Source organism: Erythrolamprus reginae, chromosome 2 (genome assembly GCF_031021105.1).
Source record: "Erythrolamprus reginae isolate rEryReg1 chromosome 2, rEryReg1.hap1, whole genome shotgun sequence".
Classification (NCBI taxonomy): Eukaryota; Metazoa; Chordata; class Lepidosauria; order Squamata; family Dipsadidae; genus Erythrolamprus; species Erythrolamprus reginae.
Window position 1 is genome coordinate 95991500 of NC_091951.1, and position 20843 is coordinate 96012342.

The 20843-nt window shown below is 45.2% G+C and overlaps 1 protein-coding gene across 1 annotated transcript in view; it reads left to right on the forward strand.

Annotated features, from left to right (window-relative positions):
• The first annotated feature begins 240 nt into the window (after positions 1 to 240).
• GNAI2 (G protein subunit alpha i2) overlaps positions 241 to 20843 on the forward strand; it is a 155988-nt gene continuing 135385 nt past the window's right edge. The window contains exon 1 of the mRNA XM_070738779.1: positions 241 to 841. Within this exon, the coding sequence (XP_070594880.1) occupies positions 724 to 841 (118 nt within the window). The 5' untranslated portion in view covers positions 241 to 723. The remainder of the gene's footprint in view (positions 842 to 20843) is intronic.

The window sequence follows — 20843 nt, forward strand, 5'->3', positions numbered from 1 at the left end:
ACCCTCGGAGACGGGGGGAGCTGCTTTCAGCGGCAGGCCCATGCCCATCTCGTCTCTGGTGTGTCGGTTATGGCTTAAGCGGAGTCTCTCCCTCAGCCGAAACTTTTAAGCTGGCCGAGATCCGTCGGGTCTTTTGACTTGGAATCCGTTTGTCCGCCCCGTCCGGCTGGTCCTCAGACGGCTCCGCAGCGCTTGGTTCGCTTTGGCTTTTTAAGCGACAGGCGACGAGCCCTCCCCCGCCTCAGCTTCTCCCTCCACGTCGCTAGTCTTGCAGGGCGTCCCCCTTCCTTTGGCTCGCTCGCTCCAGTCACCCCCACCTCCGCCGTTGCGTATCTGGGGCCGCCTCTTCTTTCTCCACTTGCTGACGACAAGCCCGCCCAAACTGCCCTCCGTCTTCCTCCCCCCCCCCTTCTCCTCCTTTCCTCGGCGAGAGAGAGAGAGAGAGCAGAGCCGAGGCTGAGCGGAACGGTCCCGCCTCCGGGGTCCCCGCCCTTCCCACATCCGAGCCAGCGGCCGCTCGAGCCCAGCCGCGCCGGCACCGAAGGGGACGACGAGAGAAGCAGCCTTAGCCGCCCGTGTGTTGCGGGGGGCAGCGACGACCCCGCCCCACTGGCCTACCCGCCCTTTCGGTCGAGTGGTGGTGCCGAGGGTCGCGTCCCTTTAAGCTCGCCCTTCGGTTTTTTTTCCCTCCCTCGGGCCGGCCGGCGGGAGCCAAGCGGCGCCATGGGCTGCACGGTGAGCGCCGAAGACAAAGCGGCCGCCGAGCGTTCCAAGATGATCGATAAGAACCTGCGGGAGGACGGCGAGAAGGCGGCGCGGGAGGTGAAGCTGCTGCTCCTCGGTGAGGTTTCCGTTCTCCCGAGGACGCCCTTCCCCAAACACCCACCCGCTCCCCCGCCCAGCCCCAGCGCTTGGTCTGGTGTGGCTGGCTTCCTTGGGAGGAAAGGCAGGGCGCAGGTCGGGTTCGCTTCCCGACAAAAACGGACCGGGAGGACGAGCGCGCCCACGCCCTGGCCGCCTGGTTTCCGTGCCCGACGTCTGCTTTCCACCACCTCCCCTGACTGCGCCCCCTACCTTCCTCTGCACTCGAGGGACTGTCCGCTCTCGCCATCTCGGGCTGCCTTTCGGCGGCCGCCATGTATCCCCTCATCCCGGGCGAAGGATCCCCGCGCCTTCCCCCCCACCCCGCCCAAGAGTCCCTTCGTAAAGGCAGCCGGGGCGGTTTGGTTTTATACGGCGTCCAAAGAGTTACGAACGCGGGTTGTGGAGGAGGAGGGGGGGCAAACCCGCCCTATCCGAGCATCCCATTTTGTTTTCCCAAGCTAAACAACTCGCCTCCCCATGACCACAGTTTGGTCCCCCCCCCTCCTTCTCTTCGCCGCGGGCTCTTTTTGCTTCTCAGGAGAGCTTGACATGGCCATGCTCCCAAATCCGTCTGTAAAATACATCCCCACGGAGACGGTGTTTTTTTCCCTTCCCTTCCCCTCTTTAAATTTCTAAATTTGGCTTGGCACGTCCAGTCCTCAGCTGCTTTTCCTGTATAAGTGGGTAATCCTTCTGAAAACTTACCGAGGCCACAGCCTAAAATATCCCCGAACCCCTCCTCCCTTGCCCCGTATGTTTTTCGTTCCTCCCACAGGCCTCACAGTTTTAGTTTCCGTTATCAGTGGATAAAACCGTTGATGGTGGCTCAGTATTTTTTTGCTACTTTCTGCCACCTGTGGTAGTCGGGGAAGGATAATTTTCAACTGCAAAGTAAGCCACAATTGTTCTGGGAAGCAAACCCTTCTGGTCTCCAAAGGATTATTGCTGTATCATTCCCACTTATCCTATTCACTCAGTGTCCCTGTGCAGAGGATGGGAGTTGTAGTTAAAGCACAGATAGGAGATGGGGAATTGGAAAGAAGTTTTCCCAGCAAAGAAAAATAACTTGGTACCCTCTGAATATTTAGATTGAAGCCTCCCACACATTTATTTGCCTTTGGGGATAGATAGATAGATATAGATAAGATGGATAGATAGATAGATCAGATAGATCAGATAGATGGATAGCACCAGGTTGTTAATTATGTTAAGAATCATGTTTCCTTTCCCCCCTCAACACATAATAAGGAATATTTCTTTCTGAAAGCTGTAATTCTTGCTTGCGATTTTGCTTCCCTGTATCCAATTTCAAACATATTCTGATTAAAATTTGGTAGAAATTATTTACAAACCCAGGTTGTAAAGTCCGGAAGGAGTTGGGAGGCTTAGGAATCTAATAAATAAATAAATTAAAAAAAAATTAAACTTTGTTGACTTTTAGCATTAGGGTTTGATGTCGTTGATTTTATAAAAGTTTGCTGTTTTACATTTCCTTCCTTGAAAAAAGAAAAAAGAAAAGAAACCTCATTGCACAAACTAAAGGAAGTTTAGCCAAACATCTGTGCTTTCTTTGTACTTTTCAATAGTTCTTCATTTGAATAGTTGAGTGATCTTCATTTCCATGCAGGAAAATAGTTGTCGATTAACAGGAGTATGTAGGTTAGGGACAGGAATTCTGGAAAAAGGACAGAAATGAATGAGTGGATAGATTTAATATGTGACACAAGATTATTATTATTTTTCTGCTATGGTAACAGGGAAACTTGCAAAAGAAAGACCTAGCTGTTTCTTGACTAGGAAGGCATGATTGGCTCATAAGAAACTATGTAGAGTTGACATGACAGATTTTTGTGATGTTTTATCACATTGTTAATAATTAAACCAGAAGACCCCCCACCTCCAGCTTTCAGAGGGATTAAAATAGACAAATATATGGCTGTTGCTAGTCATGGCCAGGCTTTCCAAAGCAGGATGTCTTCTAATGCCAGCTCTTGGAGGGAAGGATATTTTTGTGCTCCTACTCAGCTGGTTGACTTCTCAAAGACATCTCTTTCCTCCCACGCTTCTACATAATCAAATTGACATTAAAAAAAGTCATGACCAGCATGAATAGTGTATGTCATTCGTTGGCAAATACAATGTAAAAAGTTTGTTTTGATGTAAAATCATTGGATCCTAAGTATAAGGAGTCTTTGATTTATGTCAATAATTGAGTCCAGAATTATGATCATAAATCATGGTTGTTAAGTGGATTACGATGTGACTGCACCGGACTTTACAACATTTTTGTAGTGGTTATTAAATTAATGGTCTAAATGAATCTATGCTAATCAATGGGCATTTTTTGATAGAGACTGGCAAAACCCACCAAAATTGCAGTTGCATGACAGCCTAAAGCAGACCTGGGCAAAATGTGGCCCGAGGGCCGGATGCGGCCCGCCCACTGTCTGTGACCAGCCCGCGGAGTCTGTCCAAGTTTTCTAGATAAGAACTGGGTGTTCAAGTTTTAATATATAATATACAATTATATATAATATACTGTATAATAATATAATATAATATAGTTATAATTTATAATAATTAATTCTATAATTTATAATAATTAATAATTAATATAATTAACTCTGTTCTACCCAATAATATACAGTATTGGGTAGAACTGAATTAATTATATTAGTCCGGCCCTCTAAAACCACCCCAATTTCTCATGCAGCCCTATGGCAAAATTAATTGCCCACCCCTGGTCTAAAGGCTGCTAAGCCTCCCAAATGCGATCATACAATTGTAGGGCTATATGTAGCCATTGTAACTTTGAAATTGTATCATAAGTACCTGGGGGGGTGGTGCTTTAAGTTTAAAATTGCTAAGTGACTGTTATAAATCTGCGTACCTTTAGTAAGTGAAATAACATTCTGCTAGACAAATTTCTGATTTGTGTGCTAATTATGTGTTTATTGTAAAAAATGTGGTTGTAGTGCTCAGCTTGCAAACATGGAATACAAATAAATTAGCTATTCACGCTCTGAAAAGATAATTAATATAACAATGAGACTGATCTTGAATGATGCAGTCTATAGCAAAACCCAAGAATAAGTCTATACCCAAATAATACTGGTAATACAGTTATAAAACAGGAGATATTTTGATTATAATCATGTTCAATACTTTATCATTATGTTTATAACTTTCATTAATAAAAAGTATGATCATAATATACTCTCTTAAATTACAGATAGTTCAAATACTTTAAACTATTTTTTTTACTTTTCAACCCTATCTATAGAATTTACCTTTTTCTATTAAGCATGGCAAAAGTCTCATAAAGATAAATACTGTATTTTTCAGAGTAGAAATGTTAGAGGTAGAAAACAAGGAAAAAAGTATTCTGAACCAAATGGTGTAGTAATAGATTATTTAATAAAATACCAGTGTAGCAGAATACTTTTTACAAATGTGTACACTTTTTACAAACTTCAAACTTAACAGTTTTAAGACTAGTGGACTTCAACTCCCAGAATTCCTCTTCCAGTCACACTAGATGGGGTAATTAAAAGGCAAAAATAGCTCAATTTTTGCCTTCTAATTTTGTGAAGTTTTTCTGCAAAAATTGGGTGGGCAAAGGGTCTGGGAAGCCTGCAGGGAGCTCCTGGGTGCTGGGGGATAGCAAAAATGTCCCAATTTTTTGTGAAAAGTGTTTTTTGTGAAAGGCTTTTTTTCACCCATTTTTTTTCACAAAAATGGAGGCATTTTTGCCTTCCCCCGGTCCCCAGGAGTACTCTGAAGGCTCCCCAGATCCTTCGCGCACCCCATGTTTGTGAAAAAACAGGTGAAAAATGACCTGTTTTTCTCAAAAACGGGCATTTTTGCCAGTACCCAGGAGCTCTCTGCAGGTGGTGGTGGTGGGGGGGTTGGGAGAGCAAAACCAGCTGCATTCATTGTATAAGACGCATCAACATTTCCATCCTCTCTTAGGTGCGTCTTATACTCTGAAAAATATGCTAATTATGTGTAACTACTGTATATTGAATAGTAATTTCAGGCTAGGGTTTTTCTTGATTGGCATGAATCTATGAAAAAAACCCCCAATGCTGATTTTGTGGATAAATGGTTGATGAGTGGCTGTCTGCACTTTTATTGGAAATCCTTATACATTTAAAAACATTTCAGTACAAAGTTTGACCTTTTAAAGAAGATATGCAATAATGTGAAAATTTCCACTTCTGTTTTGATAGTGGAAAGAAAGTGGAAATGTGCAAACGTTAAACCATATATTTAAGAATTATCATAGCTTTTACTGAGGATTTTTTTGTTTGACCACACTATGCCCCCCTCCCTGTCTAATACATAAACAGATGTGTGTTTTTATAGAAATTGTCTATGATGCAGGCAGACATATTTTTGTGAACTTTTTAGTAGAATGTACAATTCGTTGTCTTTCAAAAATCTCTGACCTTAAACTTGTAGTTTTCCCTATGGGCCTGTTGCTTTTGTCTTTTAATCTAAAGTGTCCTTTGGGACTGAATTAACAGCTTTTTAAATAATTGGTTTGGCAATTTTTGATGTACACAGATGTTTCTGTCATAAGAATGAGAATGATGAATTCCACTTAGTACCCTTAAATAATAATATAACAATACCAATGTTAAATGACAATATAAAAAGGAAATATTTTTGAATCTATTTGAGTTGAGTTTACATTCATGAACTTTTCTTAGACAGTGAAAAAGAGAGTTGCAAAATATAATTTATTTATTTTAGAATACAGTACAGTACTTATATGTTGCCCCCTCCTTAGACTAACTGATCAGAAATACAGTTTAAAAATGAAGTTTAAGCAAATCCTAAAACATTAAATTATTTAGACATTTTAAAGATTAAAGCCAGTTTACATGTGGAATTGAAATTCTATAATGACTGAAGATATAAGAACTTCCAAATTGTATGGGCTTGCTTGCAATGCAAAGATAATCTCCATCATACTGTTGATAACATTATTTCAAAGTGTATTGTCAAAAATGTAAATATTATTCAGGTAGACTTTAACAATGCAAATAGTTAAGAAAACCAATTATTGAATTATAGGTATAAGTAAATACATAAAAAGTGTGCACATTCTATTTCTTACATGTTGTGCTTGCATGTAATATAAATACATGGTTTGTTTTTCAAGGCAAAACCAGCAACCTCCCTGGATTTGTATATCCTACTTTGGCTGTCTTTAACATGGCATGAGATGAAATGAAATAATTCTGCTGCTGGTTTTGATTAATTGCATTTCAGCCTTATATCTTCACTTAACTGTAATTAATTTTATTTGTGGTTTGTTGAAGCCAGTTAGGTTTGTAAATTATATTTTGAAATTAGCTTGTTTGCCAATAGTAGTTGAGTCTAGAGCTGATCTATTTGGAATATTAGAAGAAGTTGAGGTTAATGTAAAAGGGGAAGTTAGATACTTCCATGTTTCATTTTTGAATGTAGCTGATGGTAGAAACAGTAGGCTTGAGATTGGATTATTTTCATAAAATTAAATTATGGTTTATCATTATGTGAAATGGAACTCTATGCATAAGTCATTTGAAACTGGAGATTAAACCAGAAAACTTGGTGAAATATATTTCTTTTTGAATAGATAATTTCTCTGGTTTCTGTAAAAATACTTAACATTGAATCAATCTATTTAAACATTTGTCAACTAAAAGACACTATTAGTAAATACTATAAAAATTGCAAGTGATAATTTTTTTCTTCCATAAAAAATAGTTCATAGTCTAAAACTGAATAGTGCTTTCTCTTACATACATGTTTTCTGATAAAAATTGAATTGATTGGAAGATATTTTAATCAAATAAGACTTTCAGTGTTAAATACTTTGCAAATGGCTTTGCAAGGGTTAATGAAATGAGGAGTTCTGTTACACTGATTAAAAACAAACATTATCCAAAAGAATATTAGTAAATATATAACCCAACATATGCAGGCCGGAGGAGTTATGTGCTGGCCATGCCCACTGGCAGTTGGAACAGAGTTTTTTTCAGGTTGGGAAGGGGAGTAGGATGTCTTAACACCTTAGCATCAGAGGGTGTTAATAATAATATAAGAAATAACTAATGATCTGATGGTCATTTCAAAAAATCCTTTCTTAGCGAGCCTTTAAAAGCCAAGAGGGACATACATGCCAGGTTTCAAATTTGTAGGCTTCATAGATAAATTTTGTGATGATGCATGAGTGGTATTTGGCTTTTATATATATATATATATATTGAAATCTAAGTATATTATTTACACAGCATTTTGCTGATCAACTAATTTATTCACTTTGTTGAAGAATGAAATAAGATTTTTTGGCATGATCCATTTTTGACAAACCCATGTTGGTTTCTGGTTATAACTTTGCTTGCTTCTAGGTGTTCACAGATCAGTTGGTTGATGATCTTTTCCAGGATCTCCCCAGGTATTAATATTAGGCTGATTGGTCTGTAGTTTCCTGGATTTATTACCCTCCCACCCTTAAAAAAAGATATATAACCACATCAGTTCTTTTCCAATCCTTCCGGTAGTTTCCTGTTACTTCAGGATCTTTGAAAGATATGGTACAGATGGTTATGAGATCTCATTTGCCAGCTCCTTCAGATGTAATCTAATGTTATCTGTCAGGTCCTAAGGATCTGAACTCTTCTGGTATGGACAGGTTTCTATTACCATTTTCTTGCTTATTTCAATTTGTTTTCCTATTCTGTCTTCTACGGTTATGTTTTTGGTAGGTTGGACTGTATTTTCTTTTTGCATAAAAAACGTGAAAGGCAGTTCTGCAGATAATTTGGTACTGTGCCTTCTAGCATAAAACCTTTTTTAAAAAAATGTTTTGAACTTTTCTGAATAAGAAACTGATTGAAAGGAAAATTCTAAGGATTTTGTGCCTATTTGTTATCCTTTAAGTGGTGCCATGCTTTTTAATTGTTTATAAAAATATGTGAGACAGAATAATTCAAGCCACATATTGACATTATTTTGGGAGTTTTCTATATGCTACTAATTATCTTTACCAAATTATAAAGAGATGCTTTAATTACCCTTTCATACTTTTAGACAATGCAGATGCCCTTTATAGTAACACATTTAAAACTGACTAGCTTTAAGTATCAAATTGCATGTAAGAGGAGATTAAGGACATCTTTGATGAATTCTGTAAAATATCTTGATAACTAAAGAGAATATTGCTGGCAAGAAAATACCAGTCATTAATCTAATTTATAAAAAACGTTTCCCAAATTTTGAGTGTTCTGTAGTATAAACATTTTATTGCATTGTGAGACTACCACAATGAATATATATGCACAGTGTCAGTCAATTAATATACTTGGTGACATTTTATGTGCAAGATTAATACTCAAAGGGAATATCATCTGTTATCTCTGAGTCAGAAGTCCTTGGCAATATTTCTGCATCAACATTTAATATGGAAATCAAATGATAGTTTAAAAGTCAGCAGGATCAAATCACAGTCATACATACATCCCTGAAGGAGAGTATAAATAATTGTTTTAAATGACATTAATAATTAGTAATATTGAGACAAAGAATTTAATATACTCTTATACCACCTATGATCCAGATATATATTATTTCTTGAAGAGATAAGGATGCACCTGAAAAGGAAGCCTGGTGATTTGTTATTTTACAAAGACTATAGAAATTGGTTTATTCCTCAGTTATATTTGACTCACAGTTATATTTATGAGTATGTTTTTAAACTTTTTTCTTAATAAAACAATTAAAATATTCATAATTATCTAATCAACTTTCAAAGTAAATTGTATCACAGTTACTTGATTCATAACCAAAATAAATAGTTTTAGAAAATTGTGGAGTTGTCTTAACACAATGGAGGCAGGAGTGGACCCACCAGAAAGAGGGATTAAGCATCTCTGGAGGAGGCAGGTCCTTGAGACAGAGAGGCAGCCACCCTTGAATGTTGACAGGAATGAGACTTGATCAGGTTTAGAAGAAAGAATGGCAGACCATGCATGAGCCTGGGATTCCCTGGAAGGATGGTCTGCACCCATGTCTCCCCTGAACACCTTCAGAATGGCTCCTGGCAGGGAAATGGGGCAGCACAAGAATGGCTGTCAGGACCTGGAGATTGGAACCTTGACTGCTTGGAAGCCCATATCAAATACATCCCAACTTACCAAGACGTTAGTAGTGAGTGGCAGTGGACTTGCCTACAACTGCTTGTTGGGCCAAGACTAGCATGAGTCTCATCCCTCTGTACACAGGTCCTGCAGTGTGATGGCACTTGGTTGCCTTGCAAAGCCCTTCTACAATGAGTGTCCCAGTGGCCTGTGGGATGACTAGCCTGACCCTTCCCTGGCACTGAAGCTGTGGCAGCTCAACACTGGAGAGGTCCTTCACACTTAGCTGGGCTCCTCTCACTACCAAGATAATATCCCCTCAGCTACTCCCACGATTGAGGGGTAAAAGGAAGCCAAGGCTGCTGCTCGGAGGGCACAATAGTTAGGATTAATCTGTGATTGATTGGGTTGAGAGGAAGAAATTTAATTTATGTAAGATAAGAAATGTTCTATGCATTTTTAAAATACTTAGTTGGATTTATGAAAATAAATCTATGAAAATAGATTAATGAGTATCTTGGATTAACACCAGACAGACAGTCAAGCAGTAAATAATAAACAATTGAGCTATCAACTAAGACAAATAGTAAATAGCAAACACCACCCAGCCAACAGTGACAGGGCAAAGAACTCTATGTAAACAGAGAGCAAATCCCACTTCCTTCTAGCACTGAAGTTGTTATATACTGTGGTAGTCAGTGGTCTGCAAGCAAACAACCCATGTCAGCACTAAGGACTAGTAATAATCTACAGTAGTCCCTCACCTATTGCTGGTGTTACGTTCCAGACCTGGCCGCGATAGGTGAAATCCGCGATGGGGAATTTATCGACTGATAGTACTTATTTAAGTATTTATATTGTAATTGTTTGGTAAGTTTTCATTGTTTTAAGTGTTTATAAACCCTTCCCACACAGTATTTATTTTAGATACAGTATTTAAATACAGTATTTACAATTTTAGATTTTTTTTTTTAAACCTGACGATCGAGTTTGGCGGGCTGTTTAAATCTGCCAATCGACTTCCTCAGAAACCCGCGATGAAGTGAAGCCGCAGTAGGTGAAGTGTGCTATAGCGAGGGACTACTGTATTTGATTTCTTATTTAAAATATGCTTAGTTCATATATTGTGTTTGTCAAACCTAATTCGATTCAGAGGGTTTTTTTTTAATTAAAAATGTTCCTAATAAAATACAGACACTTGGATGTGACACAATAGAGAAAAAATATATCTGAATGCTGCTATTCATATTGCTGAGTTTTTAAAATATTCCTTTCGTTTTTAAAATCCTAGGAAGGATTATTCCCCCCTCCCCCTAGGTCAACATGATACGACAAGTTCCTCATTTTTCCTATTAATGATTCAGTTGCATTCATTTTGTAGAAGTGTTTTTAAGATGCTGAATAGCGTCTCCTCCCAGAACATGTAACAGAAAGTAACCCCTTTTTATTTGTGTGTTGGATTTGGGGTAATTATTAGTATGAACATTTTTGTGCAGTTATTCTAACAAATAATCTGGATTAGAAATGATCAAATTGGGAATCAGTATAAAACCTAATACATAAATGTTAACCAAGTTGGTTTCTCTGAGTTGTCACTTTTGAACTACTGTAATGTTTTGTTTATCTTTTACCCAATCAAAGACCAAAGCATAATGGTCTCTGGTGTAAAAGTTGTTACTTGCCTGATGGTTTGAAAACCAATACTGTATTTGACCTTAAATCCCTCCCGCCAGCATTCTCTTGTATGAAACCACTTTGTATTTATTGCTTTTTGAAAATTGTGTATTGAAAATTTGTGTGTGCTCCAACTTAACTGGTTTTAAAATTCTCTGTGAATTAAAAAAAATATTAAAGCAACTGTTTAGACCCTAATAAAGGACTCTTTGATTGGATTTTTATATTTCACTAAATCCTTCTTATTTTCCAACCCGCTGAAATATGGTAAAGAAATTATGTAAAGTGGTTCACACTCTTTATCTGTCGGCAGAATAATTCTCTGAACATTGAACAGCATAAGTGCAACCTTTGGTACAGCAAAAGACTAGAGTCCAAAAATGGGCTAGAACTCTCCAGAGACTTTAGTGTGAGGGAGGACCAAGTGCCAAGTGGCCCTAGTGCATCCTTGTGAAAGAGATAGATGGGCAGCTCCTTCAAATATTCCACTCTGGTCCCATGACCCAGAGTGGAACTGCTATTGAATTGTTGAAAAGGGTTTCAGAAGGTATGCTTTTTATGATATCCCACAGGTTTTTTTTTCCTTAGCAGATGGACATACTTAGCTCTACTAAGTTAAGATGTCTGCTTTTAACCATAGACTGTAGATGTCTTCAACCTAGTGTCAAATTTATTTCTTATCAGATTGAATCTAGAAATTTTGGTTGATAGAAACCTTTCCTATAAGAGACTCTATTTATCATATAAATGGCTGGTGAGGTTGTTAACAGAAATCAAATGATTCATTTATTAATGCATTCAGCAGCTATTCTTGTGAAAGTGCAATATGTATTGAAGCCTTTCAATAATTCTCAAGTGATATTGACCTATCTTTGGAATCTGCGTTTTTGTATCCTTGTTTTGTTTGAGCAAGGTGATATTTTTTGAAGAACTTAAAAATTATTGTTTCCTTTGGAGGGATTTTTGTTTGAATTTTTCTCTGTGCTGCATTCAAAAGATGTGCAAAATTCAATGGTGAGAAAAGTAAGATTCTACATTTAGGCAAGAAAAACAAAATGCACATGTATGGTATATGTGGTACATTGCTCAACAGTAGTAACTGTGACAGAGATCTTGGAGTTCTAGTGGATGGACAACTATTTAAATATGAGCCAGCAGTGTGCAGCAGCTGCCAAAAAAGCCAACACAGTTCTAGGCTGCATTAACAGAGGGATAGAACCAAGATCACGTGAAGTGTTAATACCACTTTATAAGGTCTTGGTAAGACAGACTTGGAATACTGCGTTCAGGTTTTGTCACCACGATGCAAAAAGGATGTTGAGACTCTAGAAAGAGTGCAGAGAAGAGCCACAAAGATGATTAAGGGTTTGGAGGCATACGAAGAACGGTTGCAGGAACTGGGTATGTCTAATTTAATGAAAAGAAGGACCAGGGGAGACATGATAGCAGTATTCCAGTATCTCAGGGGTTGTCACAAAGGACAGGAAATCGAATATTCTCCAAACATCTGAGGTAGAACAAGAAGCAATGGGTGGAAACTAAACAAGGAGAGAAATAACTTAGAACTAAGGTGGAATTTTCTGGCAGTTAGAACAATTAATCAGTGGAATAACTTGCCTCCAGAAGTTATGAATGCTCCAACACTGGAAGTTTTCAAGAAGATGTTGGATAACCATTTGTCTGAAGTAGTGTGGGGTTTCCTGCAGAGGGTTGGACTAGAAGAGCAACAAGGTCCCTTCCAACTCTGTTGTTGTTGTTATTGTTATTATGTCGTTATGTTAGGGTTTCATTGTGCATTTATATGATTCAGTGAATACAGTACTGTACTTCCAACTTGTGTGAATATACAGTGATCCCTCGAGTTTCGCGAGGGTTCCGTTCCAAGACCCCTCGCGAAACTCGATTTTTCGCGATATAGCGGTGCGGAAGTAAAAACACCATCTGCGCATGTGCGGCCATTTTTTCATGGCCGCACATGCGCAGATGGTGAAGTTTGCGTGTGGGCGGTGGGGAAGACCAAGGGAAGGTTACTTCAGCCGCCCAACAGCTGATCTGCTCGGTAGCGCGGCAGCAGCGAGGAGCCGAAGATGGGGTTTCCCCTTTGCCTGGGCAACGGGGAAACCTCATCTTCGGCTCCTCGCTGCTGCCGCGCTACCGAGCAGATCAGCTGTTGGGCGGCCGAAGGAACGTTCCCTGGGTCTTCCCCGCCGCCTCGGATCCTCGCTGATGCCCGCCCGCCGTTTGCCGCTCGCCCCGTTCGGCGGCCGCACATCCCGTTCGCCCGCCGCTCGCCCCGTTCGCCCGCCGCTCGCCCCGTTCGCCCGCCGCTCCCCTCGTTCTCCCCCCATTCCCCTCGTTCGCCCGCCGCTCCCCTCGTTCGCCCCCCACTCCCCTCGTTCGCCCGCCGCTCGCCTCGTTCGCCCGCCGCTATCGAACTTGCTATCGAGCCTGCTAATGAAATCCAACCCGCAGCGGCCCTTTCCCTCTCCAGGCTGCGGGAGGGGTCCGGAGAACAATGCCTGGCGCCGCGCTCCCGGCTGGGCTTTTTTCCCCCATTTCCCCTCGGGTGGAATTTCAGACCCTCCGCCGGTTGGATTTCATTAGCAGGCTCGATAGCAAGTTCTTCCTCCCTTTAGAAAGCCCCGCAGCCTCCTCCGCCCGGCGAGGCCGCCAGCGAGGACCCGCAAAGCCGCCGCCGCCGCAGCGAGGCCAAGCCGCCCGCTCCCACGGCACGGGCTCCCAACACAGCGCCGCTCAGCCCGCCCTCGGCGATGCCTCCGCGGATCTGCAAACCCAGCCGAGCGATGCCTCTGGTCTGGGCGAAGGCAGTGGGCAGTCCCCGCCGCAGCAGTCCCCGCGGGCACCGCGCGCCAAGGGCCGGCCAGGCCGCCGGCCAACAAAGGGGCTCCCTCGCCTCCCTCGGGCAGGTTTACAAAGGCAGCGCGGCAACTTGGAGCCCGGCACGCCCCGCAGCCCTCGCCTCGCCCGCCCCCGCCTGGCCGGCGCTCCGGCTACCCCCGGCTGAGGAAGAACCGAGTAGCCCCCGCCCTCCCCCGCCTGGCTCCCTTCAGCCCCCCGGGGCCAAGCGGGCGGGGGGCGGGCGGGACTTCGCCTGTCTCCGCCGCCAGCATCGCCCCTCCGGCGGGCCGGCCTCCCCCGCCCGCCTCTGCTGCAGCCGCCGCCGCCTCCCCGACTGGCACAAAAGGGCCCCGCCCGCCCCGCCCCGAACCTTACCTTGCGAGTTTTTGGCTGCGGGGGGAGAAGTAGGATTTTCCTAACTCCCTCCCCCTGCAGCCAAAAACTCAAAGCCTGTATCCTGCCGCCCGGTTTACCCAGGACACGAGCGGCGAAGTGACTTGGAGGAATGGAAAGTCCAAACCGCCCGGTTTCAGTGGGGTTTCCCCGTTGCCCAGGGATTCCTTCGCCCGAACGGAGGTGGCTGTGGTGTGTTCAGGAATCCCTGGGCAACGGGGAAACCCCACTGAAACCGGGCGGGTTAAGCCTCCTTCGGCGACTGCGGAACTGCTTGCTGTCAACTTTGCACTGGGCAAAGAACTCTTCACCTCCCGCCAGGCACGGACGAAAGGCGTGGAAGTCTATTGTAGCAGCTGCTACAGCGGAGACATTTGGGGGGGGGGGGGAGGCAGGAGGCAGGAGATCCGGCCCTTCACTTGCCCTCCCAGCAAAAGGCAAAGCCGCGCAGCTCCCCAGCCGCCAAAGGAGGCTTAACCCCACCCCTCTGTCCCACTCATCGCCCGTGGTCGGCATAACCTCCTCCTGCCTATCCCCGCTTTTCTGCCGGCCACGGGCGATGGGTGGGACAGAGGGGTGGGGTTAAGCCTCCTTTGGCGGCTGGGGAGCTGCGCGGCTTTGCCTTTTGCTGGGAGGGCAAGTGAAGGGCCAGATCTCCTGCCTCCTGCCTCCCCCCCAAAATGTCTCCGCTGTAGCAGCTGCTACAATAGACTTCCACGCCTTTCGTCCGTGCCTGGCGGGAGGTGAAGAGTTCTTTGCCCAGTGCAAAGTTGACAGCAAGCAGTTCCGCAGTCGCCGAAGGAGGCTTAACCCGCCCGGTTTCAGTGGGGTTTCCCCGTTGCCCAGGGATTCTTTCGCCCGAACGGAGGTGGCTGTGGTGTGTTCAGGAATCCCTGGGCAACGGGGAAACCCCACTGAAACCGGGCGGGTTAAGCCTCCTTCGGCGACTGCGGAACTGCTTGCTGTCAACTTTGCACTGGGCAAAGAACTCTTCACCTCCCGCCAGGCACGGACGAAAGGCGTGGAAGTCTATTGTAGCAGCTGCTACAGCGGAGACATTGGGGGGGGGAGGCAGGAGGCAGGAGATCTGGCCCTTCACTTGCCCTCCCAGCAAAAGGCAAAGCCGCGCAGCTCCCCAGCCGCCAAAGGAGGCTTTACCCCACCCCTCTGTCCCACTCATCGCCCGTGGTCGGCATAACCTCCTCCTGCCTATCCCCGCTTTTCTGCCGGCCACGGGCGATGGGTGGGACAGAGGGGTGGGGTTAAGCCTCCTTTGGCGGCTGGGGAGCTGCGCGGCTTTGCCTTTTGCTGGGAGGGCAAGTGAAGGGCCAGATCTCCTGCCTCCTGCCTCCCCCCCAAAATGTCTCCGCTGTAGCAGCTGCTACAATAGACTTCCACGCCTTTCGTCCGTGCCTGGCGGGAGGTGAAGAGTTCTTTGCCCAGTGCAAAGTTGACAGCAAGCAGTTCCGCAGTCGCCGAAGGAGGCTTAACCCGCCCGGTTTCAGTGGGGTTTCCCCGTTGCCCAGGGATTCCTTCGCCCGAACGGAGGTGGCTGTGGTGTGTTCAGGAATCCCTGGGCAACGGGGAAACCCCACTGAAACCGGGCGGGTTAAGCCTCCTTCGGCGACTGCGGAACTGCTTGCTGTCAACTTTGCACTGGGCAAAGAACTCTTCACCTCCCGCCAGGCACGGACGAAAGGCGTGGAAGTCTATTGTAGCAGCTGCTACAGCGGAGACATTGGGGGGGGGGAGGCAGGAGGCAGGAGATCTGGCCCTTCACTTGCCCTCCCAGCAAAAGGCAAAGCCGCGCAGCTCCCCAGCCGCCAAAGGAGGCTTTACCCCACCCCTCTGTCCCACTCATCGCCCGTGGTCGGCATAACCTCCTCCTGCCTATCCCCGCTTTTCTGCCGGCCACGGGCGATGGGTGGGACAGAGGGGTGGGGTTAAGCCTCCTTTGGCGGCTGGGGAGCTGCGCGGCTTTGCCTTTTGCTGGGAGGGCAAGTGAAGGGCCAGATCTCCTGCCTCCTGCCTCCCCCCCAAAATGTCTCCGCTGTAGCAGCTGCTACAATAGACTTCCACGCCTTTCGTCCGTGCCTGGCGGGAGGTGAAGAGTTCTTTGCCCAGTGCAAAGTTGACAGCAAGCAGTTCCGCAGTCGCCGAAGGAGGCTTAACCCGCCCGGTTTCAGTGGGGTTTCCCCGTTGCCCAGGGATTCCTTCGCCCGAACGGAGGTGGCTGTGGTGTGTTCAGGAATCCCTGGGCAACGGGGAAACCCCACTGAAACTGCAGAGCCGAAGGGTGGCCTTTTTGTCTGGGAGGGAAGATGACGCGCGGGCGGCACAGGGGGGGGGGAGGCAAAGCTCTGCGGCTCCAGCCACTTTCAGCCAAGCCTCCCCGGCCACGCAGCCAGGGAAGCCGAGCCGGGCGTGGCGGCGGCGGCGCTGCTGCTCCGGTCGCCCGATCGTCTCCTGCCTCCCGCGCCGATGTTCCACGCCCGGCTCGGCTTCCCTGGCTGCTTGGCGGGGGGGGGGAGGCTTGGCCGAAAGGGGCTGTACCCGCAGAGCTTTGCCTCCCACCCCTCGCCCCTGTGCTGCCGGCGCGTCATCTTCCCTCCCAGATTCCCCCGGCAAAGTGACGTGGAGGAATGGAAAGCTGAAACCGGGCGGTTTGAGTTTCCCATTCCTTCAAGTCACTTCGCCGCTGCTCTCCTGGCTAAACTGTGTGGCAGGAGACAGGCTTTGAGTTTTTGGCTGGGGGGGAGAAGTAGAACCTTCCTAACTCCCCCCCCCCACCAGCCAGAAGGAGCGGCGAAGTGACGTGGAGGAATGGAAAGCTGAAACTGGGCGGTTTGAGTTTCCCATTCCTCCAAGTCACTTTGCCGCTCCTCTCCTGGCTAAACCGGCGGCAGGAGACAGGGTTGGGGGGGGGTACTGGGAAGCCCCCCAGGCCGACTGCCACCTTTTCAAACAGCCGCGCCCTTCCCAGCTGAGTCCTGAAGCCAAGCGCCAAAGGCGAACTTCTGCGCTTGGCTTCAGGACTCAGCTGGGAAGCGGCACGGGTGTTTTAAAAGGTCTCCCCCGGCATGGGGGGCTTCCTAGCACCCCCCCAAACCCGGGTTGGGGGTTCGGGGGGTGCTAGGAAGCCCCCCATGCCGGCGGGAAGACCCAGGGAAGGTTCCTTTGGCCGCCTAGCAGCTGATCTGCCCGGCGGTAATGCAAACTCCACCATCTACGCATGCGTGCAGATGGTGGTGTTACTTCCGGGTAGAAAACTCGCGATATAGCGTTTCGCGAAACTCGAGATCGCGAAACTCGAGGGATCACTGTACGCAGTAAGCACATATTGCTCGACTTAAGCATATGGCATAGTATTGCCCATATCAGGATGTCCTTTTTGCATTCTGCAATATGAATTGTCAATTAATTTAGTTATTTATTTATTTGATTTAAAGAGCCTCCACTTCCATAATAGCTGTCAACAGTTAAAAGCAATACAAATGGCATAATATATAACGGATAACAACCTTAGAATATTAGAATCACATTATGGACTCTTAAGTAACAATTTGACCGACATGCCTGAGAACTCATTCGTGTCTTAAAAATCTTTTTAAAAGTTGGTGTGATTAGAACCAACTTGCTCTCAGATGGAACAGTTTTCCCAGAGAACAGAGAAAGCAATAAAAAAGGACTGTTTTCTGGTCTGTACATGATTCCATTCTTTGACTGGACCGACAACAATCTTTCCTGCTGCATCTAGAAGAACAGGTAGAAAGTTGGAGAGCGAAAGAGGCAGTTCTGCAATTAACCTTAACCTATGCTGTTAAGGGCTTTATAAATGACAACAAGCAATTTGAATTGCACTTGGAAGTAAGCTGAAAGCCACTCCAACTTGCAGAACAAGATAAAAACATTTTTGCACCAAGGTCAATCATAACTTACGGCAGGGGTCGACAAAGTTGTTCAGAATCTAGGAGCCAGCCAAAAAATTTAGGAGCCAGAATTTTTTTTAAGCAAACTTGGTTTTTTGCCGAGTCTCCACCTGACATCGCTTTCACCCCCTCCCCCCCGGCGCAGGCCTGGCTCCGCCGAGCCGGCTCTGCTGTACTCCCGTCGGGATCCGAGGGGAGACCGTTAGTCAGAAACCGAAACAGAGAAGAAGGAAAGGGAGACCGGGCCGGGGACGCGGGTGAGGGGGGGAGGGGGGAGGAGGGGTTACTGGTCGGAAGTCACCGCGCACGCGGCCGGAGGAGGAATGAACAAAACCTCACGCCGGGAGGGGAGGGGCTTCCGCTTCTCTCCGAAGGCGGGTGAGCGGCCAAGATCGGAGCGTCTGTGTGCGGTGGGGGGGAGTGAAGGGGTTCGAGTAGGAGGCGGAATGGAGGCAAGGGGGGGAGGGAGAGACGCACGCAAGCGCAGGGGACGCTGGGAAAGCAGCTCGCTCCGAGGTTGATGGGCGGAGCTACGGAAGCCAAGATGTACCATTTCTGGGCGTAAACACAAGGCGGGAAAAATATACTGTATACATACAGTACAGCAGGCAACATTTTCTAGGCGCCAGACAACATTTTCTAGGCGCCACTGGCGACCAGGCGCCTGGGTTTGTCGATCCTTGACTTACGGGACCATCTACTGCCTCATATATCCCAGCAGCTGGTGAGAGCCCACAGAGTCGGCCTTCTCTAGATCCCCTTAGCCAAGCAATGTCGCCTGGTGAGGCCGAGAGGAAGGGCCTTTTCTGTGGTAGCTCCGGCCCTCTGGAATCAACTCCCCTCAGAGATTCACGCTGCCCTCACCCTCCTGGTCTTTTGTAACACTCTAAAGACACATCTCTGCCGGCAGGCTTGGGGCCGTTGAGCATTGCCATCAGCCCCTGCTGACAGTATGAGTGAATGAGTGTGACTAGTCTTTTAGTTGAAATGGTCTTGATTGTCGGGTTTTATATTAGATTTATATTGGGTTTCTTATACAGTATTTGTACTTTTTCTACTGGTTTCATTGTGTAAGCCACCCTGAGGTCACTGGAGAAGTGGTGGTGGGGGGGCAGAAATCCAAACAAACAAACAAACAAACAAACAAACAAACAAACAAACTACTTGTGCTGCTGTATGAGCAGGTGGGGCTTATTGGGTTTTGTAGTGGGGTTTCATCCTAGTAAAGTCTCCTGCAGTCACTGAGCGTGAATTGGGCAGCCATACAAATTATAAACAAAGAAACGAACAAACAAACAACTACCAGCTGCAACATCTGGATGCCTGCCAAGTGCAATTCCACCTAAAGTGCATTATTAATTCACTCAAAAGTAACCAGTGTAGAAGTTAAAGGACTATATTGATCACCAGATGAAGATGTGCATGTGCCTGGCCATGACTTCAAGGAGGAGGTGAGAGTCCAGGTGAGAATTGCATAGCAATTCTGTTTTGATATAGTACAACTTTATCCCAAAAAAGAGATGGAAACTTACTGTTTCAGAAAGCCTTAAAATCCAGAGCCATTCAACTTTGTTCTGGTTGAACTGAAGTCTTTCCCATTCAGACCCTCACTGCCTGGAAATACTGAGACAGAAACACTACTACATCACTTGGTTTGTCAGGGATGAAATATAAAACTGGATACCATCAACATCCTAATGATACCTCACCCTATGCCAGTGAACGGTTTCCTCCAACAGTTTTATGTAGTTAAATAAGAGTGGAGGGAATGTTGAGCCATAAGGCACCCTGCAAAGCAGGTGCAATGGGCTAGACCTTTTTCTTCCAAAAAAATTGACTGGAATTGGCCCCAGAAGGAGGAGGAAAACAATGTGGCACTGCAATTCTTGCTCCTAATTCTTAAAGTTAATACAGAGAAATAGCATGACAGTATGAGAAGTTGCTGAGAGATCAAGAAGAGTGATCGTGAACACCTCCTCCTGCCAGAAATCATCCCCAAGTACAATCAATACAAGTTTGCTTCCTTGCCAAGGCCTTGAACAAGGCTGAAAGACATCCGGATACCTAACCAAGTTCCTCAGAGTTCTCTAAAATTGCAGCATTATTACCTTTTCAGAAACTTCACCTTGCAAAAGGAAGATTGAAGATACAACAAAAATTGTCCTAAAATATTCAGTCCAGCATTGGCTTCTTGAGATGGTAAAATACTACTACCTCCAAATCTGGAGGTCCACTCATCTGACTCAAAGAAGAATTTATCACAAAAAGGACCCGTCTATGTGTTACTTCCTGGGAAAACCAGGACAGAAATTGATGCAATATTTGGGTGGATAAGCACATATTTCAAAAACACTCTTTGACGGCTCGTATCCGTCAATTGTTCACCATCTGGATACTCACACATTGCCTACCTCTACTTTAATTGTGCAGCAACAAAATTGAACCTGCTAGATTAAAAACTTTTAAACTTTCTCTTCCTGAAGCCCTCTAGGTTATCATGTCTTAATTTCACCTGTTGCCTTGGTTTTCAGTTTGGTGATTGCTTTCACCATCTGTTTTTCAGAGGAATACTTTACATCCTTTCATTCTTATTTACTCTAATATATTTGTTTTTTTTAATTGTAATCTAATTTAGCTGAGTAGAAATATTATTATAGGGATACTAATTTTTAAAAAAATCTAATCTCGAGTAGTAATCAGGCCTGGTTTCTGTTATGTCCTCGTTACAGATTCAAAGCTTCTATTTCTTCTGTTGCTTGGTTCATTGATTCAATTTGCATGCACTATTTCTCTCTGAGCATACCTGATGCTGAGAAGAATAACATAGGTTGAATGTGCATGCTTCTGCAATTATTGTTTTAACTTTTGAAAGGAAAAAATATATACTGTGGTACCTCTACTTAAGAACGCCTCTACTTAAGAACTTTTCTAGATAGATAAGAACTGGGTGTTCAAGATTTTTTTGCCTCTTCTTAGGAACCATTTTCTTCTT